This window comes from Abramis brama (genome assembly GCF_963993115.1).
Source record: "Abramis brama genome assembly, chromosome: 21".
NCBI classification, from domain to species: domain Eukaryota; kingdom Metazoa; phylum Chordata; class Actinopteri; order Cypriniformes; family Leuciscidae; genus Abramis; species Abramis brama.
Window position 1 is genome coordinate 29,526,884 of NC_139983.1, and position 23,708 is coordinate 29,550,591.

The 23,708-nt window shown below is 37.0% G+C and overlaps 1 protein-coding gene across 2 annotated transcripts in view; it reads right to left on the reverse strand.

The window, feature by feature from the left end:
* The window catches only part of tmem63c (transmembrane protein 63C), a 62,761-nt gene that overhangs the window by 10,532 nt on the left and 28,521 nt on the right, over nt 1-23,708 (reverse strand). For both annotated transcript variants that reach the window (XM_084097865.1, XM_084097866.1), the window contains exons 3-16: nt 19,643-19,722; nt 16,915-17,002; nt 14,991-15,028; nt 13,291-13,433; nt 11,527-11,578; nt 11,305-11,413; nt 10,129-10,202; nt 9,912-9,992; nt 9,425-9,545; nt 9,113-9,246; nt 6,852-6,974; nt 3,890-4,043; nt 3,638-3,744; nt 482-568 (exon numbers count right to left, since the gene is read on the reverse strand). In XM_084097865.1, coding sequence (XP_083953991.1) covers nt 482-568; nt 3,638-3,744; nt 3,890-4,043; nt 6,852-6,974; nt 9,113-9,246; nt 9,425-9,545; nt 9,912-9,992; nt 10,129-10,202; nt 11,305-11,413; nt 11,527-11,578; nt 13,291-13,433; nt 14,991-15,028; nt 16,915-17,002; nt 19,643-19,722 — 1,391 coding nt within the window. The remainder of the gene's footprint in view (nt 1-481; nt 569-3,637; nt 3,745-3,889; nt 4,044-6,851; nt 6,975-9,112; nt 9,247-9,424; nt 9,546-9,911; nt 9,993-10,128; nt 10,203-11,304; nt 11,414-11,526; nt 11,579-13,290; nt 13,434-14,990; nt 15,029-16,914; nt 17,003-19,642; nt 19,723-23,708) is intronic.

The following is a 23,708-nucleotide window of genomic DNA, read 5'->3' on the forward strand; positions in this document are numbered from 1 at the left end:
ATGACAGAATTTTCATTTTTGGGTGAAATATTCCTTTAACTATGAACATGATCCACTAATGTTTGGCAAACATACGTTTCCAGATAGATAGCCTATATCTATTGTTTTATGTTGTGAGATTAAACAATTTAAAAACGAGGTTCATAAAAATTATTCTTCTTTTATTAACATTAAAAAAAATTGAGTTGAAAGTCATTTTGAGAATTTTGATGGGCTTTAAAATCAAACATGTTCAGATGGCGTAACTGTCTGGGGATTGTGAAAAGGAAAATAGCCTAATTAACAAAAAAAATTGTTATAAGTAGGACATCCTTATTTGTCACTGTCATTGACCCACATACATACTGTATATAGTACTGTATATACAGAAACATTTTATTCTGAGACAAAATGGCAGACCAAAAAGGTATTTTTTAAATGAAAACCTTGAAATGCTTTTATCAACGTGTTATTATACATATAATTATTGTAAGATGATTACCTGGATAGACCCAGTGATGGTAGAATGATTACCATGAAGACAAGCAGTAAAAAGCATTTGTGCATAGTGACCTGATTCTCACCGGACCTGAGAGAGACACACATTACAAGAAGTTTCAACTGATTACAACTGAACCAAACAATTAGAATAAATATATTAAAGTCACCATGAAATCAAAATTGACAATACTTTTTTAATGGAATATCGCAGTATTCTAAATTACTTATCCTTGCACATCTTTTTTATTTATTTAATTCATGTGCCCACAATAATCTTTAATCAAAATAACTTCCCCTCCCTCTTGCAGCGACATATCTTCTCTTCTCTGATGATGTGTTTACTGGTGTGAGGGCGGGACAATCTGTCACTCACATGAGATCAACCAATAGCAAACCACAACCATCCAATCAACTCCCGATGGACAAAATCAAATCCCGCCCTACATTTTTTCTCATTCGAGAAGCCGTTTCACACAGATATACATCACAACAGGGAAGAAAAGATTATTGCAACTTCTGTTTCATGTCGACTTTAAATGAATAATAATAAATAAATAGATTTTCATCTTTTTACATGACTTTACCATTCCATTCTTTTCCATTATCACACCAGTTCCTGGTTAAAGTGTACATAAAACCACGATGGCAGCACAATCCTGACAGCCTAATGTGACTATTTCAGAGTCAAAATGTAAATTAATTTCGAAAATACTCAATTCTGATTTCATGTTGACTTTCATGTCGAGTGTATATTAATCATTAAAAGTGTTTGCACTGTAAATACAACAGGTACACAAATGTTTTACTGCAGCTGCACAATACAGAGTGTTTGATCCACGTGAACTATAATGTGACTCTGTGAAAGACGCCGCCAGTCTGCATATGATTATTCCCATGTTGTGATCACTATGACAACAAGCCTGGAGAGGCAAGCAGAGAGTGCAAGAGAGAGGGACACCATGTAAACGTGTTGTGCATGGGTGGGTGGGAGACTGAGACTGGGTTGGGGGTTGTTCAGCAGTTATGCAATATGTTTGTGCGCTGATATGAACATGTTTATGCAATAGATTTAAGCTGCGTTGCAAACTACCAACAGCATTGGGACCCTGGTCATTGGGACAACACCATATTTTTGTAACCATCATATGTGTGTATGAATGTATATGTGTATGATTGTGGTGTGTATAGGCTTATTAAAGGGATAGGTCACCCAAAAATTTATATTTTATCATAATTTACTCACGATCATGCAGTTCCAAACCTGTATGACTTACATTCTACTGTGGAACATAAGGGAAGATATTTTGAGAAACCAACATTCTTTAAAATATCTTCTTTTGGGTTCAACAGAAGAAAGTAAGTCATATAGTTCTGGAACTGCATGAGCGTGAGTAAATAATGACAAAATGTTCATTTTTGGGTGATCTATTCCTTTAATGTAATGTGTATGTGTGTGTGTGGGGGGGGGGCTTGAATCAAGCAACACCTTACCTCCATTTTTCATTACCATAATATAGGAAAATTCCATTCTCACTAATAATATATTATATAATATATTAGTTTTCTTAACTGCTGTTCGGTTTCTATACAACAACACGTCTATATTACTAAAAGGGGACTATGGCTCTACACTGGCCAAGAGGGGACTAGTGTTTCTGGTCATTTTGAAGAAACAAAAATGACATACAAAATTTTCTTTTTTCATAATATAACTTGAAATACGCATTTTTTATTTTTTTAAAAACATGCCAAGAGGGGACCTGCAACTCTGACCTATGTCTACCTATCCAACAAGGGACCTCCATACCCTGCAATGGAACTGTGTGTGTGTGAACAATGAAGTGAACTGGCGGTGAAGTCTGTCTTCATTATGTAACTTATATATACACAAACACACATACACACACACACACAAAAAATCATCAACATGATTCGAAAAGGTTGAATGGTTCAGAAAAAAAGACCCACTTGTATTGTTCAAGGTCAGAAATGACCGCATTGGAAATTAATGAAAATCAAATTTCATCTAGTGGAAACTTTTGGTACTGCGCCCAAACAACATCTGAAAGCTAACTTTTTGATCAACCTCAAATTTGGAACACAACTTGTGTATATTTATGATTTAGTTTTTCTCACAGAGTAAAACATGTTTTAGAAGATATATATTTCATACAAAATTTAAAAATAGTATTTCTTTTTTTGCATTTTCATAATAAACTTAAACTTCTATATTTTTTTTACTTTACTTTTTTTTTCACATCAGCAATAATCTGCCAAGTGTCTTCTTAAGTCTGTGCTCCAAAGCATTCAAGATCTATTTATTATTTTTAATGTCTATGCTCAAAAAGTGATTAACATAACTATTCCATAAATATAATTTAGACATTAAAAAACAACATTAAAAAAAAACATTATTGAACTAAAATATTGTACATTGATTTTATTGAAATAAAAAAATAAAAAACATGTGAGCAGTACCAGAGGGTTAAATGTTTTAATATATTGTGGTAGAATTTGTTGTATATTATGGAAATTTAAGTTTTAGATTTAGATTTAAAATATTTAAAAATATATATACAATATTATTCAAAAGTTTGGGATAAGTAAGATTTTTTTTTAAATAGGCTAAATGAATACTTTTATTCAGCATAAAATGCATTACATTTATCAGATTGATTAAATAGACAGTAAATACTTTTACAATGTTAACAATAAAAGGCTGCAAGAAATTCATCTTTGTCATCACAGGAATAAATTACATTTTCAAATATATTTAAAAAGGTCAGTTATTTAAAATTGTAGCATCATTTTACAATATTACTATTGTTTACTGTATTTTTGATCAAATAAATGCAGCCTTGGTGGGTATAAGAGACTTCTTTCAAAAATAATAAAAAAATCTGAATGGTAGTGTATCATCCAAATGCATTATGGTAACAAATTCAAGTTGTTATAACATCCGACAGGGAACATATTAGTAATGAGTATTAAATGAATTCAATAATTGTGTTAATAAAACATAATTTGAATCATATTTACAGATGTCATCAGTACAAATCAGTCATTTGAATGTGTACTGGAGTAAAAAGACCTCCCTGCTGTAGCTTTCTCATATTTATACACAGTTTAAAGTCAGACGGTGGAAACGGCATCATACCTGGTCCAGTGGTACTCAAAGAAAGATGAATAGTACACAATGAAGGGCAGGAGAATGGAAAAGGCCCACAGGAGCAGGGTGGGGAAGAACTGGGTAATTACTGGGTTCTAGACAGTAGAAGACAGTAAAAGATCAAATTCAAAACATCCAACTTCCGAAAACAACACAAAAAAGCACTTTCAGTTTTATTTTACATTCTAATGTGGCGTAATACAGCCGTACGGTTATAAAACGTCTTTGATGGTCACTGACCCTTAAGCTTTCAACTGGCCGAGTGACGTTGAACTTGTCCATGGTGTTTACGATGATAGCAGGGGTTGTGAGAAAGAAGAGCAAGAGGAAGAGCGTCATGTTGAGCAGGACGCAGCGGAGCCACCAGCGAGAACCGCACACTGACAGATTTTCCCTAAATGAACACAGGCACCAATCAACAAGACAAGGTTTTAACAACAGTTACAGGACTGAGAGTGTGTGCTCGCCAAGAATAAGCGGGATGTTCAGCTGCTGTTACATAAATGGGAAGGTTTGTGTTGGAAAACACAGCTTTAGCTGGTTAGCTGGTCTCCCAGACTGACAGAGCTGGTTTAGCTAGTGGTCTTCCAGCTCAAAAGAGCCCAAAACTCCTTTAAAACCAGTAAAAGTGCCCCAAACCCCTCTGAAACCAGTTTATGCCAGTTAAAGATTGTTGGGTTGTTTTCAACAGGGATGTTCTATGGGATAGTCTACACTTAAAGTCTGATATATAAAATAATAGTTAAAAAAAAATAAATTATACTACCTTTAGACAAAATCTAAATAATAATTGAAAAAAGTTTGTATATGTGTTCATATTTGATACGCCTGGCTTTTATGGCTCATAAAGTATGATATAAGAGAATATGGAGCTCAAGGGGGAAAAAAAAACACCTAAAAAATGTTTATATGGTCAAAAAGTAAGATGAAATAATTCTAGCTTGTAATGATCTATATAACAGTATAGCAGACTGCTTATGTATATAAATATCAGTTTTCATGTCTTAGTGAGATGAGAGATTTAAATGCTTAGTTTACAATACAATGATTATTGAGAGATGAACAAATAAATGTTCCTCAAATGTATCATATTTGATACTTACATTTTATCATGATTTTTCTAAAGAATGATGTATGGATAATCAAGTAGTAAGTTACTTCTTCAGACCAGTAAGTGTTCATCTTGATAGTATAAAAGTATTACTAACAACAGAAACAATATAAAAATCTTACGTTTACTTTATAAAAAATCAGTAAAGACTTCAGAGCAAAAAGACACTTGTATCACGACCTGAAGTGGGATGTTTTCAGAATGATACTAAAAGGACTTTTACTTGCTGTAAAAGTATAAACTATCAATCAGACGACAGAAGGCATGCAGTAGATTGTGTACAACAGGTTTTTCAGCGAAGTTTTGATCATTTGATCATGTCTAAATTTTGATTATTTAGAGTCCTTAGAATTTTGTGTATCAAATATGATACAGTAGGTTTTAAAGAGTTAAAAGGATTGTTCACAAAAAATTACATTTATGACATTATTAAGGTTCATTTCGTTCCAAACCTTCATGACTTTATTTCCTCCGCAGAACACAAAAGAAGACATTGTGAAAACTGTTTCTGGCCATGTAAAGAAAGTCAAAACAACACTGAACCTCATTTACTTTGATTGCATGGACATTAAAATAAAATCTTTTATTATTATTTTTAGTTCTGCAAAATAAAACTCTCACACACTCTTTTTAGATTTTGGTAAACTGAACTTAATTTACTGTTTTTCCAGTTGATTTCCAATGTATTTAAAAATAATAATAATAAGAAAAAAAAAATATATATATATTAGGGCTGGGTAAAAAATATCGATTTCTCGATTTTAATCGATTCTCATTTTTACGAAACGATATCGATTCTTAAATCCCAAGAATCGATTAGTCATCCTGTTTTCAGTTGATGAATGAATGGAACATTGTTGCACGCATCCCATTCAATAAATCGCAATAATCTTTGTGCTTTGTTATTATTGATATGAAACAAAGTCTCAGATTTCAAATTACATCCATTTTCTTACGAAATTCAAAAACATAATTACCGTTTTGGCGCTGTGGCGTGAGATCGCTCTGGCGCAGCTCAAGAGAAGCAGCAGCGCGGAGCGCACATGATCTTCTCTTCCGCCTTAATAATACCAGTTACTGCGCGAAATAAACATGAATGAGCATCTGAAATTGTGTTAAAAGATAGAGTACAACTTATCGAAGTCCGTATCATGTCACATGGAATCGCTCAATCAGCCCTAATATATATATATATAGGCCTATATATATATATATATGTTTTTTTCCCCCCAATTTATATATATATATATACCCAACTCAAATAAGCCCATGCAAAAAAGGGACAAAATATAATGAGTTCAGATTTTTTTTTACAGTGCAGGTTTGGAACAACATGAGGATGTAAAATGATGAGTAAATGATGACAGAATTTTAATTTTTAGGTGAACTACCCGTTTAAATAAAAGCAGGGCACATGAAAGGCATAAAAATGAGAATTAGGTTTGCATAAAGTCCAAACAAATACCTTTCGAAAGTAATCGTTTCCACTCTTTTCCAAAATTGCAAAACCATTTACTCTATAAATGCAGTGCTACAAAACACTGAACTCATGGGCTACACTGAAATGGAAAACATTCACACTTCAATAAATTGTTTTAATAAGAAGCAAACATGCTACACATTAGGGCTTGCATCCATAAAAAAGAAAGTCTTGAATTCAGAAAAACGCGCACACACACACACACACACACGTCCAGTCAAGCAGAAAGACGGACTGACACTGTCCCCCCCCTACACACACCCACACACACTAACACTCACTCAATATATGATTCTCAACACATATTATGTAAGATATATAATGGCTTTCACAGTGGCTGTCTAGGCACACACTCAGATTGAGACTTAATTAATCCAATTTCATCTCTCAAATGCAAGTGTAATGGCCTGGAACAAAGCATGTCATGAAAAATATATATGACTCCAACTTTGCAGAACAGTTAACATAACTGTATACTTAAAAAACGTTAAATAAAACATCACATAAAACATTGTAAATCTGGATCATTTCATAAAAGCATTTGCTCATTGCGGTTATTTCTATACTTTTTCCTATTTCAAGATATAGATGTGGCTATCGTGTCGACTTACCAGATGATGTCATTAGGGGCAGGGGCATAAGAAACCCCCCACTGATGGGAACGCACCACTGTGGTAATGCTGGACTGCTGGGGTCTGTGGCGGCAGCGAGCGCGGCTGTAGTCTTTCACAATACTGCACAAACAGAAGCACAGAGGTTTACATATTTAAACAATAAGGTATGAGAGAACATGTGAATATATATTTTTCAAATGTAGTCTACTTAGTAGAGTACCGAATTACTAAATTGTGGTTTTTAACATACTGTATTGACCAATCAGAAGCCAGCACCAGAATTTAGTGTTGTATAAACTTACATATAAAGCTGTTTAGTGTAGTATGCTAAATAAAAGCAGTTCTAAGTTGCAAAGGTTTGGTAGGAAAGAGTTTCTTCATTTTTTTTTTTGGTAAGGGACAGTATTAATAATGAGCATGGGATAATAAATCTATACTTCAGACAGGATATGTCTCAAAATCATTTTTTTTTTTTTTTACTTAAAAAACTAGTCTGATAGAAATCAAACTGATTTCCTGTCATACAATCCAGCACCAAACTGCCCAAAATTTCAATTTGTGAGTTTTTTAATTAGTTAATTATTAGATGAAAAGCTAATAATCACAGTAATTGAATAATTTTAAATTAAAATATTTAGTTTGTTAGGATTTTATTTGTATACACTATCAGAAAAAAAGCTGTCACTGGGACTGTACCCTTTCAAGGTACTAATATGCACTCTTTAGGGGTAAAGTATGATGCCCGAATGAGCTCAGCCCTCTGCAACTGAAGGAAACACATGCAAATATAAAAAAACACATGCAAATTAAGACAAAACCTTCATCAGTTTGATGACAACGTGTGCTGCAAATACTCACAACATAACAGATACAGAAACGCACTGCAAATACTCACAACACACCAAATACAGAAATGCGTTGCAAATACTCACAATGCACCAAATACAGAAACACACTGCAAATACTCACAACACAATTAAATACAGAAACACACTGCAAATACTCACAAAGCAACCAAATACAGAAACACACTGCAAATACTCACAAAGCAACCAAATACAGAAATACTCACAACGCAACCAAATACAGAAACACACTGCAAATACTCACAACGCAACCAAATACAGAAACACACTGCAAATACTCACAACGCAACCAAATACAGAAACACACTGCAAATACTCACAACACAATTAAATACAGAAACACACTGCAAATACTCACAACGCAACCAAATACAGAAACACACTGCAAATACTCACAACGCAACCAAATACAGAAACACGCTGCAAATACTCACAACGCAACCAAATACAGAAACATGCTGCAAATACTCACAAAGCAACCAAATACAGAAACACACTGCAAATACTCACAAAGCAACCAAATACAGAAATACTCACAACGCAACCAAATACAGAAACACACTGCAAATACTCACAAAGCAACCAAATACAGAAACACACTGCAAATACTCACAACGCAACCAAATACAGAAACATGCTGCAAATACTCACAACACAATTAAATACAGAAACACACTGAAAATACTCACAATGGACAATATGATCAGGATTTTAAAATAAACAAAAAACTCACACCTCAGGTCATCAACAACACTTACAAGGAGACAATGAACAATAAGCATGGCCCGTTTCTGTATTTGTTTGCGTTGTATTTGCAGTGTGTTTCTGTATTTGTTTGCGTTGTATTTGCAGCACATGTATTGTCAAACTGATGAAGACGTTTTCTTAATTTGCAGGTGTTTTTTCTATTTGTATGTTTTTTCTTTAGTTGCAGCACGTTGAGCTCTCTCGGCCACTTTAGTAATGGGTACAAACTAAAGTCTACCCTTTAAAAAGGTCCCGCACCAGTGACAGCTTTTGTACCTTTTTTCTGAGGGTGTCTATAACACTTTACTACATTTCATAATGCTTAAAAAGTCATTAGTTCGAATGTTAAAATTAGTTAACAGTGATTTTTATTCTGTGTGTTTCATACTGTATATGTTCCACATGGACCCCTGGACTACTTTTAGGGAACTTGAGGGCTCTATGAGACTAAATATAGTCACAATAAATTAAATACATTGTTTTCTGATAGCTACAGTAAAGTCTAGTGGTTCAGCTGTCAGCAGATTGATAAAATGTTTTTTATAAAAATACTTTTATAGTCTTAAAATCTATGTATTCATTACAGGACCTCTTGACGGATGATGCCGATTCTCAATAATCAGCCATTTACCCCCCCACACTTACACTGCAGTCATCCTCTCATCTCTGAAGGTAACAAAGGCAATGCCCAGCCTCTTCATAGAGATCCGGTTCTTCTCTGCATTAAACTCATCGGTCAGTTTCTCCTCCAGCTCACTGTAATACTGCTCTGCATCCACCTGATGAGAGGACAGTGACATAAGAGTGTCAGATCTCCTCACAGAGCAGTGCATGACTGTCAGTTGGTGTGTGGTGGTCTCCAGTGGCCAACATGAAGAGGTGCAGCACCAGTCACATGACTATTCTAACAAATATATCCATTCTGACAACTATAACGAGTGTGTGAGGGATATTTACCTGTTCAAAGCCACATACGTCACAGCAGAAGATCTGTGCACAGGGGTGCGTCTTTATCATGATCCTGCCTTCCTTCTGAGCTTTGGTTGCGAAGTACAGCCTTCCTTTCATTGCTTTTCGCCTGTACAGGATGTAGTTTTAAGGCCCGTTCACACAAAGAACGATAACTATAACATCCACACCAAAGCATTAAATTATTCTGTTTCTCCTAAGCAGTTTACGAGCTTTAATGCTTTAAATGCTTGAGCTCATTAAAGTATGTTTGGCTGTCATAGTTTTTATCATTCATCCGCTGGAAAGAATCATTCTGACAGTGATTGTATATCGTGGTGTGAACGCTGCTATTCTTTTATATTTAGAAAGATTTCTAGAAATATATCTTTACCATTATCGTCCTTAGTGTGAATGTGCCTTTAATATGGTTAAATATGCTATATTTTCGAGACTCAGCTCTTAGACATTCAGGAGATGTGCGAATGCAAATGACCTTTCTAAGTCCAGCTTCATTAGTTTGTGTACGTCAAAGCAGAACCGGATGTCTGTAACGGTGCAGCTGGGGTAGGCTTCACTGTTTGGAGATAGAAGAGACGTTGGCTTTTACACAAGTGAAAAATGAATGGCATCAGTTGTGTTGACATTTAATCTCCAATATGCTGAAGTATGGTTGAAATTCTGTGGATAACAGCTCTGTGCTCTTCACTCACTGCAGGTGTTTGGTGATCAGGCCGGGATCAGAGATTTCTCTTGGAATTGACGTTATCATTAGAGTTCTGGCCACCTGCAATAATAATAAATCAAAAATGAGAGCTAGAAGTGTATTTCATAAAGCAAATCTTGGTGGTTGCAAGACGGCAAAAGAACAGTGTTGCTTTTTTGGTAGGAACATGCTCAATTAAACCTTCTAATGAATCAACATCACAGGTATTATCTGAATGGTGAACACTGTATTAGTACAGTACAAGTCAATGAAAGACTATAAAACTTTTATTTAATTTCATGTAAATAGCATATTTTTCACTTAATTCACATAATTGTAATGCATATATATATATATTTATAATATAATTCATAAAGCATTTATATATCATATGTTGTAGTAAATTTATTTTCCATTTTGATTTTTGAAATAAAATAAAATAAAACGAGTATACAGTTCGTTCCCATGACTTACTAATACGTCAGCACGCTTTACTAATTCCTTCCCTTGTCTTAAGTAAATCGCATGCACGATATAATAATTAATTCCCTCGATTTATTTATGAATTCCCTCGATTTATTAAATCATGGCCACATTTTAACAATTCGTTCCCTTGTTTTCGTTAAATCACAACGAGGGAACCAATTATTTCAATGCAGACAATTTACTAAAACGAGGGAATGAATTAATAAATCATGGGGACTAATTCTTTCATTTGTAGCCATGGTTTAACTAAAACGAGAGAATGAATTCTTAATTCGTGACCACAATATATATATTCTTGTCCGCATATCATGTGCAGGGCTCCGTGAAACAGTGTCCAGACAGGGCGATTTTCATGAATGTATTAACAGAATCTAATGAAAATTACTGAGAGTAATGAGAAATGCAAACTAACAAAAGTTAAACATCTGAAGGCATTGCTGAAGTAAGTATAGAGACGTCAAAAATAATGTCACAATGCCAAAAATCCAAATGTATGTAAAAACAGGCTTCCAGCAAAATACAATGCAGAATTGAATTATTTATTATAAATGACATTTCTCTTTAAATTTAAGAGGAAATCAGGACTTTTTTTTCTCTTTTTTTTTAGATTCACTGGCTCGCCTTGCAAGCACTGTAAAACGAGGTGCAGAAATGAGGTGCAATAACACGTATGCACACAATACAGCTGTTCACAGACCTTCTCGTCCTCTTTGTATTTCTGTTGTGAGGAGTGATGGGCCATGCACAGGACAGTGATCACAAAATACAGCAGAGCAAAGATACTGTGCAACCACAGAAATTTGTTCCTAAAGCAAGAAGAAGAGAGTTATTAAGATCATGCCAACAACTTCATAAATATGCACATACACAACAAGGTAATGCTTTTCAGGTGTACATCCATCATAATAAACAAACTTACTGTGCAGGGACATTAACCACTGTTGTTCGGCCGAAATTCTGTGGACTATCTCCTGAAAAACATAGGAATAAACAAGTCCTGTTAAGATTTCATGCTCTTCTCAAATACCAGTGTCAAAAATAAAACTCTGAAAGTAATTTGAGGCCTGTGAATGTGGAATAAAAGAACTCTCTACACCCAAATCACTATGCATTGGGTTTGGTTGCTAGGACAAATTTGTGAACGTGCTGGTTTATTTCACAAATACAGTGTCAATTTGTTGCATAGAGATGACAGTCAGCATCAAAACCCCCAATTTATTGTAACCAGCCGGCCCCGAAGCTGCACCGCAAACTGGTCTACCACACATCCACATTTAACGCTTTTAGAAGGCCACAGTAAACTTCTGCCACCGAGGTCGCATGAAAAGATTATTGCAGGTCTGAGGACAACACGAGGTAAAGCTGGTGGCTTTTCACAATGTTCTTCTTGTGGCGTGGACAGTCAAGGCCTTTCCCATATTTAACTTGGCCCTTCTAACCCTCTATCGTGCCACCCAACCATCTTCAAACACTGTAGGGTGGTCTGAATTATGCTTTTACACACGTCCACTAATAGAGGGTTAAGACGGAGCCCTTCTACATCTTCCTGAGTTTTCCCAGGCCTTTCCTAAAGTCGTTCATCGGCAGGCCCACACGGAATCTGCATCTGTAGAACTCTGCAGATTTCCAGCCATACACAACGTTTTTTTTCCCCAAGTTCCCTCAAAATCAGTACAAAAAAATGTACACTACTGTTCAAAGGTTTGGAGTCAGTACGATTTTTTTGGGGGGTGTTTTTAATGTTTTAATGAAGTCTCTTATGCTCACCAAGTCTGCTTTTATTATTATTTTTATACAGTAAAAAGTGTGAAATATAATTACAATTTTTTTAAATGTAATTTATTCCTGTGATGCAAAGCTGGATTTTAAGCATCATTACTCCAGTCTTCAGTGTCACATGATCCTTCAGAAATCATTATATATACTGATTTGCTGCTCAGAGAACATTTATTATTATTTTTATTATCAATGTTAAAAACAATTGTACTGATTAATATTTTTGGGTACACTGGATTTAAGGATTATTACATGAATAGAAAGTGCAAAAGAACAGCATTTATTTGAAATAGAAATCTGTTAAAATGTCTTAAAACTGCCACTTTTGATAAATTTAATGCATCTTTTAAGTTTTTTTTTTAGCTTTTTTTTATTACTGACCCAAAACTTGTTAACAGTAGTGCACATATATATATTTATTTTTTCACTAGCACTCTATTCCGAACATAATCAATGTTTTAAAAGCACCACAGATCGATTTTTTTTACACTCTAGAAATGATCCTATGAATGTCTTAAAGGTTTTGAGAAAGTATTTTAACATTGACAAAATTGCATACTTAATCTTTACATTTTATTTTCCTTTTAGAATGTCCTTTAGATCAATGTCAGAGCATGGCATCATGCATTTAACAGTCATTTCAGGTCACCCGAGCCAAATTCTATCTGAGAAAGAAACTCTAACACTAACAATCTGTCAAAACTGATTCATGAGATTATTCTAAAGAGTCTGTTTTTGGGTGCATGCACACTGATGAATTAAGATGTAATGCTGGTGTAATGCTTTATTCAAGTATACTGCCTTTTCCTGGATACCAAACGTGTTGTGTCTGTTGTCATGAATCCTTTATGGCCGAGCAAAACTAGAGCAAATAGTAACCAAGCATTTGAGGATCTGGTGGAGGTACCGAGGAGGTTCCCGGAGAGGTTGACGGGCAAGATGATGGTGAGCGACAGCAAACACACCACCATCAAGAGCACGATGATGTGGCGCTGGAAAGACAGGTACGTGATCGCGTCAATGCCACATTTACTGCGGATCTCCTCATCCCTGTGGGAGAAGAATAGGGACAAAATAATTACATTTGCATTTTTTTCATTAGACCAACATGTTCATCCAAAGCAACTTACATCACATCAGTATGAGGGTCAGCGACATTATTACAACAACAAAAATACATTAAAATGCGCTTCATAGATTTTTTATCTTCTGATTTAAAAATTATTTTAAGTCTTTTTTAACAAAAAGTTAAAGTATAAAGTAAAAAAATAATAATTTTAACTGTCAACGGTTCTGATACTGTAATGAAGAAAAAAGCCAAGAAATTAAGAAAGAAAGAAAACATTATTAAAGGCTTTGACATAATTGTCTGTTGTGGTGGATCAACTAACATGCAGAAACATAAAAAAAAAATAAAAATAAAAAAACAGAAAATGATATTAGGACCTCTTCTAATTATTTATTGCCATTCTGATTTATCATCGTCAATAAATCTCTTAAAATGTCAGATAATTTGACATTTTTAAGTAGAGTTAATTTTGTACAATGTCATGTGGCGCGACTCTCCAAAAACGCACGGCACATATTTATTAGTTGACTTTCACTGTCCCGCTGGCGGGATGCTTGTCTCGCTTTATTTAATGCTCTTTTTTTTTTCGTATCACATATTTTAGTAATCATCATAAATTAGGTATCACTCGAAAGCTTTAACACTCAAAATTCATCCTGTGAAAACTGTTTTGAAATTGGATATTGCATTACCATGGAAACAGTACACAGTGGGCTCCTCCCCCTAGTGGGTGGTGTCATGTTTTATTTCACAATATTACAGTTTTTACTGTATTTTTGGTGAGTATAAAAGTCAAAAACGTTTAAAAATATTACCGACCCCAAGCTTTTGAACTGTAGCCTACTGTATATTAAAGTTTTTCAAAACAACATGAAACCAACATGAAGACAAACTTGGCACCCGTTTAAAAAAAAATGTCTTTCTTTCAGATTTTTTTTTTTCCTTTTGAAATATTTTTTTATTTTCTTAACTCTTACATGTCAATGACCCATGTGAGTTCTCTAATATTACAACCTATAACCCAACTAGTTTATAACTCAACTAGTTTAACTAAAATTACAAAGACTGACTTTGTGAGAGTTTTCAGTGTTTACAATGAGTTATTGGCTTCAGTCAACAATATTCAGTATGTGTAGCAGTCTTTTTAAAAGACCACACAAATACATAAAGGCGTTGAGGGCTATTATAATTACAAGGAGCCCTCATTCACACAAAAACACACAGCCTCGCCTCACACGGAGTGAGGAAACTCTCAGCATGGCCTCTCAGTCTCCGGAGAGATCAAGAAGCTTTTAAAGGAACCAGCTAAATATGGCACCAACATGCCATCCGACTCGTCCAAATAACATCTCGGCAACCGTGGAGACAGACTCGCAGCCGGTTTACGGTTTCTGAAAGGCTTTTGAGCGTATCCAGGCGTTAGAAGCGCTGGTAAAGTTCCCGGTCCACCTTCACCCTGTGTTTTCCCTTCTTAATGAGATATAACATGAGCAAACAGGATGCTGGTTGATGACATCACCACTTTCTTGCACACTTACTTCATGTGGGACAAAGATGTGAGCCAGGAACAGAAGCCCTATAAAGAGAGGGAGGGAAGACAACGGTGTCATAAAAAGGTCTGGCATATAAAAACACAGAGCGCGTCTGGCTAGCTTAGCATCTGTCAGAATCATTTGTTCTTTAAGTGAACATGGATAGCGTAACAAGTGGAAAAAGCCATGCAATATCTTTAACGTGGCTGTGATGTCTTGAACTGTCATTGCACATAAAACGACAGGAGACAGAATGAGGTCAGGATTTAAACGGACAGATAGTGTGCATAAAAGAAAATAGGGTCTAAGTGCACAGGCTATTTTATATGACATCAGCTCTGGGGCGATGCTGAGTAACAGCCGCTGAGTAATCCACGTCGACAGATTGAACTTTATGTGTGCCTCTTTATGTCTTCACGTATCAGCAGTTGAAGATTTGCATCAACATGAAGACGATAGTGACTTTAAAAGGGTCATGACATGGATATGTTTTATTATTTTAATATGTTCCTTGAGGTTCACTTAAATACTTTTTTATATATTATAAATAATAATAAAAAAAAAAATCTATATATATACAGTACATATATATATATACCCCCCCCCCCCAAAAAATGGTTTTAAGTCAGTAATTTAGATCTTTTGCTGTAGTGCGTCAGTAGGAAATATCAGTTTACATTTCCAAACATTCTTTTGCCATTAATTGTAATAATCCAGTGAAATTTGTGTATGCACAAGGAATCTGACAACAGCCGGTCTGATCTGATCTCACCATCATCGAGTCCGTCTGTGATTACATGAAGAAACAGAAAAAACTGAGACAGACTTAATCCAGAAGAACTGCGGGAACGTCTCCGAGATGCTTGAAGAAACCTTCCTGCAAAGCTACAGTACTGTGAAAAGTACTGGCACTTGTGTTAAAATGCTGTAAAGTGAGAATGCTTTCAAAAATAAAATCACAAATTTAATTTATTTATGATTTAACTTCTATTAACTAATTCAAATCAATATATGGTGTAACGACCCTTTGCGTTTAAAACGGCTTTTCCAGGTACACTTGCGCATAGTTTTCAGGAGGCTTTGCAGGAAGGTTTCTTCAAGCATCTCGGAGACGTTCCCGCAGTTCTTCTGGATTTAGTCTGTCTCAGTTTTTTCTGTTTCTTCATGTAATCACAGACGGACTCGATGATGGTGAGATCATATCATACCGGCTGTTGTCAGACTCCTTGTGCATACACAAATCTCACTGGATTATTACAATTAATGGCAAAAAGAATGTTTGGAAATGTAAACCGATATTTCCTACTGACCACTACAGCAAAATATATAAATAACTGACTTAAAACCAATTTTCTTTTCTTTTTTTTGGGGGGGGGGGGGGGGAGACATTAACATGCCTGAGACTTTTGCACAGTACCGTATATATATACCCTTTGTCTGAAATGATCAGTTTTTAAGGGGCGCTCCTTTAAGGCTTGTGAGTAAACGGCCACGGTTATGATTGGCTAACATCACTGCAAACAGTATTGTGCACACGAGTAAGTGTTTTGAAAACATTTTTCATATAAAACCGTCATTTACAGACAAAGGCTTATGAAATCATTACTTACGGTTTGTGATGCAGCTGCTGTCAGATTCAATAGTTGGCTGCTTCATCTTTCAACAAAAGATTCTCTCCATTACATTGTGCCTCGTTACGCAAAGACCTCATATATGTCAAAAGATCAAGGCAAATTTGATTTCTCACGTCATGACACCTTTACAAAAACACTATCTATTCATTTTACTCGTTTCTAGGTAGGGTTGGCATCGATAACAAAGTGCAGGCCTTGTGATGTGAGAGGGATTTTGCACTGCCAAATTTAGTAAATTCTAACGAAGATCCTGATCAAACGTTTCTTAAATGTGTGTGATGCTTTTTTTCTCTCACCGTGTCCTTGGTCTCTGAGTCTGATGGGCTGGATTCTGATGGGGTTTTCTCCTTCTCACTTTGTTCTCCATAGAATAATGATGTCAAGCTACAGAACAAAGACAAGCAATAAAATGGACAGGTAATCATTTTTCACAAAATACACTTAAGAAAACCTCACGTACTGTTAGAAATGTGGAAATATTATTCCCATGTTGAATTATACATAGACCAGGGCCAGTTATAACACTTTTTACACCATATTTTACAAGATGGGGATATTTTGTTTCTTATAAATATAAAAAAAATGGCAACAATTGGCAACTAAAAAGCACAATTGCCAGCTAATTTAACACACATAACAACATAATGTTTAAAATATGAGTTCTTTATAAATTCAAAGACAATACAAGATATGTGTAATTAAAATTACATTTATTTAGGCCAGAAGAAATGTATTTAACTGAATTAATTCTATAATTAACAACATACTGTATAAACACACCTTCATCCTGAGAACACAGCTGAACTTTTCAGTTAAAATCTACTTTCATTATATAGTAGTAGACACATGCTTGAATGAATCTTATTGCGGTTTTACACTAATTTGTATACTAATTTTTCATTGTTAGTTCATGTTAACTAATGTAGTTAACTAATGTTCACAAATGGAACCTTACTGTAAAGTGTTACCAACATGGTTTTGAAGAAAGAAGTCTTTGATAACCACAGATAAACCGAACATTAACTGAACGTTTGACCGAATAAGTGAGATATAAAAACTCTGAAATCTTCCCATGTGATAATTAGACCTTGTCTTATCTATATATCATGTCAGTCAGTGACAGTATTTTCCTGCCTCAATGCCTGTTTCAAAATTATTCAAGTATAATTAGCCTCAAGATCAGAAAAGAGCAAATATTTCAGCCCACAAATCTATAGGATCAAGTGAAATTCTAGTGTGCACAAATGTAAAAATATTATTACTGTGAGGGCCGGCGCTTTCTCTGTGGGCTGATGCAATGCTTTGCAAATATACACACTGAAAATCACCGGCACATTCGCATAAACAAAGACTTTAATGCTACATGCTGATGCAGAATAAAGCAACACTGCCAAACCTTTAGAGTTATGATTTAAATTTCACCCACTGCTCCCACAGGGACACTGTGTGTGTGAGCTGAAATGTTTTAATAATACTAACATACTGTACAGGTTTCTCAAAACTAAGCAAAAATTCAATGGTATGCAAAATGAATGAAAAATTGTAAATGACAATTTAAACACTATGTATATTGTATATTATATAATCATTTTTATAATGTATTACATATATCATATCACATATATTAATATATTCCATTCATATCATAGTGTTGAGACTGCATTAGTTAAGATCTCTAATGACTTATTGTGAGCTAGTGACTCAGGACTTATTCTGCTCGACTTGAGAGCAGCATTTGATACCATTTCGCACAGGATTCTGTTAGACAGACTATAGAGTCTATTGGGATCTTTGGTACCCCCTTCGGATCTTATCTTACGGGTCGTACTCAATTTGTACAGCTGAAGCAGTTTCGATCAAATCCTTCTCATGTCACTACTGGTGTTCCACAGGGCTCCGTCTTGGGCCCTCTCTTATTTATTATTTATCTTCTACCTCTTGGTAATAGTTTTAAAGAAATTTGGGATTCAATTCCTTCTACTTTTCCTCCATCTATCCTTTCAGATTGCTTAGCTGAGATTAAAGCTTGGTTTACATCCAATCTTCTCAAACTTAACAGTAGTAAAACTCAAAATTCTTCTTGTAGGTTCAAAAACCAATCTGGCTAAATCAAATTGTTCCTCTGTGAACAATGATAATTTTCCAGTGTTTCTGTATAAACAGGTCAAAAGTTTTGGTGTCATCTTTGACAGTACTTTATAATTTGAAGCTCATATACTAAATAGAGTCACTCAATCTGCATATTTTCACATACGTATTATTAATCGACTTCGTCCTGCTCTCTCAGTGAAGAGCACTGCTATTCTTGTTCATGCTTTAGTGATATCACGTATTGATTATTGTAACGCTCTTTCCTACGGCCTTCATGCGAAGCTTCTCTACAAACTTCGGTTAGTGCAAATTATTTGCAGAACTTCTGTAACTGAAAATATTACTCCTATACTACAACACTTGCATTGGCTCCGAGTTAAATACCGTATTGATTTTAAAATCCATGGCACTTAATAATCTTGCCCCTTCAAGTCCTTCACATCTACACCCCTACTCGTATCTTTAGATCGTCTTCGGCACTCACTCTTGTTCTCCCTTGAACTCGCACAACTTCTGCGGGGTCTCGAGCCTTTAGTCCCTAATTATGGAACGACAGGATGTGCGAAAAAGTGAAAGTCTTCTTGTTTTTAAATCTCATCTTAAGACTCATTTTTTAGGCAGGCTTTTATGTAATCGTATTTGTATCCAGTCTGTCCAGGCTGTAATGAGGATAATTTATTTTTTATTTTTTATTGTTTTATTATGTTTGTAAGGTGTCCTTGAATGTCATGTAAGGTGCCTATAAATAAAATGTATAATAATAATAATAATATCATGCCAAATAATATAATGTCCTAAGTAACCAGCAGGTGGCGCCAGGATCTCACACTGACCTGCTAAGCATTCAGTTCACTCAACCACCACACACACAGTTGTTCAATTATTTACATCTTCAATGCATTCTGCAAACAGTCAACAGTTATGAGATGATACCTGTCATTTTCCATAAGAAGAGCCAGACGGCCGTAGTCCCATGCTGCCTTCCTCAAACAGGAGAAGATTAGAAGCAGGAACTACAATAAAAATAAACCAAACCTCAGTGATATCAGCATACTGTTCATATCATGTTCAAGATATGAGTGACCTAAATAAAAACAGCATAACTGCTAGTAAATTACATGCACAGTGAACAATATCTGATGCTCATGCATTTTAAAAGATGTGATATATTCCAGAATATACCCAGAAGACATTGTGCCACTTTAAATGTGTGCCAAAGCTATTGGTATAAAAACAGAATAAGAACTATTTGTGTAAGTAGACCCTTGCACTCACTAGACCCCTGAACTGCAGTAATAATTAGCCATTTCTTTGGCCGGATAGAGACGAGGTGTGTGGTTGTCTTGGAAACTAACAGGCTGTGCGGTCTACATGCACACTTGTGTTCATAATGAATAACAGTCAATGAAAAGACAACAGAAAGCGCTGACTACTGGGAAGCTACTAGTCTCTATTTAGCTTCCTAGGTTGCTGGTTCTAAACTTAAAGGTGAAGAGTGTTATTTTTTCCTCACTATAGCGTCACCAAAAATAACTGCAAAAAACACTCCCTCTGTTTATAATTTAATCATGAGCGATTCAATGTTGAGTTCAACTCAAATGTGCTGTATATAAACTACTGTTTAAAAGTTTGGGGTCAGTAAGTAAAAAAAAATTCAAGCATTTCAATTTAAATGCTATTCTTTAAACTTTCTATTTATCAAAGAATCCTCAAATTTCAACACTTCATACTTTTCCAATGCAATTTTAAGCCGTGTTAACTGTTGCAACATTGATAATAATAAGAAATGTTTCTTGAGCACCAAATCAGCACATCAAATAAATGCAGCCTTGGTGAGCATAAGGCCAGCTGAAAACGCTATGCGCTCTGCTGAAAACGCCTATCTGTGGGCGCTTGAGAGCGTTTTGGCAGCGTTGCGTTTTTTTTTTTCAGTTGAGACACTTCGCTTGTTATGATACGGAATATCCGCGAGATTGTTACTAGTATCTCATTTCACACATATTTTGTTTCTGTGTTGATTCTACATAACAATGTTGATACAATGTAATGTATTTTCTCTGGCTCTTGTTTTAAATGATTTTGTTCCGTTATTATGCTTGTTGTCATCTGTTGACGTTGTACAAGCAGAATGTGGCGGTTGGTCGGTGTGGTATTAGTCCCGCCCCTCCGCCACTGTGATTGGATGGTTGGGTAAAAAGTGACAGTGATGAGCGCTGCGTTTTACCCAAAGTTGACCATTCTTCAACTCTCGGCGACCTGTAAAAAACACCGAGCGCTCGGCGCTTCAGCGTGAAAAAAACGCTCAGCGCCTCGCTATGCTCATGGCGTTTTAAAAACGCGGTGCTCCCATTGAAAACAACTGAAAAAACACGCCAGCCGCATGAAAAAACGCTTTGGTGGACACACGGCCTAAGGCCGCGTGTCCACCAAAGCGTTTTTAGCCAGCTGAAAACGCTAGGCGCTCTGCTGCAAATGCCTAGCTGTGGGCGCTTGAGAGCGTTTTGCCAGCGTTGCGTTTTTTTCAGTTGAGACACTTTGCTTGTTATGATACGGAATATCCGCGAAAGTGTTACTAGTATCTCATTTCACAAATACTTTGTTTCTGTGTTGATTCTATATTAAAATGTCAATACAATGTAATGTATTTTCTCTGGCTCTTGTTTTAAATGATTTTGTTCCGTTATTATGCTTGTTGTTGTCATCTGTTGACGTTGTACAAGCAGAATGTGGCGGACGCGGTTGGTCGGTGTGGTATTAGTCCCGCCCCTCCTACACTGTGATTGGACGGTTGGGTAAAAAGTGACAGTGATGAGCGCAGCGTTTTACCCAAAGTTGAACATTCTTCAACTCTCGGCGACCTGTAAAAAACGCTGAACGCTCAGCACTTCACCGTGAAAAAGACGCTCAGCGCCTCGTTACGCTCATGGCGTTTTAAAAACGCGGCGCTCCCATTGAAAATAATTGAAAAAACACGCCAGCCGCGAATAAAAACGCTTTGGTGGACACACGGCCTAAGAGACTTCTTTCAAAAACATCCAAACCCTAAACCTTTGAATAGTGTTCAGACATATACAGTATATACACTACAAAAAGTGGTAACCTGCGACTGTTACTTTAAAAAGCTAATTCCACCTGATTTAACCCATTTAATGTAGTTTTGGTGGTATAAATCAATGTATTTAGGTTTATTTAGCAACATTACATAATATTATTGACTTGAATAAAACGCCTCGGTTACGACTGTAACCTCGGTTCCCTGAAGAGGGAACGAGCGTTGCGTCGAGTTTGACGCTATGGGAACGCTTTGCGTGATGACGTCTTGAAGCACATGTAAAATCAGTCCAATGGTGTGGCAGAACGTCAGAGGCGGGTGACGTCACGTACCAGGAAGCTATAAAAGCCGGCCCGAAACAGAAAACGAAAGCTTCGTAAAGTCTGAAGTCGTGTTGACAGGCATGAAGGAGATATGGCAAGGTGACGCAACGCTCGTTCCCTCTTCAGGGAACCGAGGTTACAGTCGTAACCGAGGCATTCCCTTTCAAGGGAACTCGCGTTGCGTCGAGTTTGACGCTATGGGAACGTCTATACCAACGCCTCCATAGCTACAAATGTCTGTCCTGTGTGAAATCTGGTGAGCAGCACTAGGAAGACAAAACATGAGACCCTGGAGCAGAGTCTAGATCCAGAGAGTAGAACCTGACGAAAGTGTGCGGTGAGGACCAGCCTGCCGCATCACAAACGTCCTGTAACGAAACTCCTGATATAAGGGCCTTAGAGGCCGCCATACTCCTCGTAGAGTGCGACCGGACAGCCAAAGGAGAAGGCTGTCCAGCCGCCTCATAAGCAAGTGAGATAGTCTCAACCACCCACTTGCTCATCCTTTGCTTAGACACTGGACCTCCCTTGTTAGGGGAGCAAATGTCACTTTTACGCCACAGGGCAGCTCTGTGGACATACGCGTCTAACGCCCGAACAGGGCAAAGCAAATTATTCGCCTCCTGGTCCGATTTCGAAAGGGAGGAGGACCTCCAAGTGCCACGAGGGAAACGAGATACCAAAGGGGTCTTTCCCCACAGACATTCCACCCAAAGGACTGTGGTAAGCACCTACGGCCGCCACATAAACCTTTAAAGTGGACGGGGTCAGACCTGCAGTGAACCGGTCCTGCAGGAACTCCAGAACTGTACCAATTGGGCAGTTGACTGGATCCAACCGACGGTCACTACACAAAGAGGTGAATACTCTCCAGTTCAGGGCATAAAGTTTCCTCGTGGAGGGAGCTCTGGACTGTAGAATGGTCTCAACAACCTCAGTTGAGAGACCTGACTCTATGAGCTGGGCCCCCTCAGAGGCCAAGCCCACAGGTTCCACAGTTCTGGTCGGGGGTGAAAAATCGAGCCCCCTGCTTGGGACAGAAGGTCCCTCCTGACGGGTAGCTCCAGAGGAGGCCCGTCGAGGAGGGACACAAGATCGGGAAACCATACTATGCCCGGCCAGCGCGGGGCTATAAGAAGCAGGCAAACCCGGTCCCTGCGAACTCTTTCCAGAACTCCCGGGAGCAGAGCAACTGGGGGAAAGGCGTACAGACGTAGCCTCGGCCACGTCTGTACCATAGCATCCAGTCCCAGAGGAGCTGGATGCGTGAGGGAGAACCAAAGTGGACAGTGAGACGTCTCTCGAGACGCAAACAGATCCACTTATAATTTCCATATCAGCTCCACCACCTCGGGGGTGGAGCCACCATTCCCCGGGCCTCGGCCCCTGTCTCGACAGAGTGTCTGCTCCTATATTCTGGACCCCGGGGATGTAGGCTGCCTTAAGTGACAGCAACTTCCCCTGGGACCACAAGAGGATATGGCGTGCCAGCGCAAACCCCCTTGATATAGGCGACTACCGACGTGTTGTCCGTATGTACTACACATGGTGTCCCCTGAGACCTGTGATAAAGCTCCTCAGAGCCCGGAAGACAGCTAACATCTCTAGGCTATAGAATGCCAGG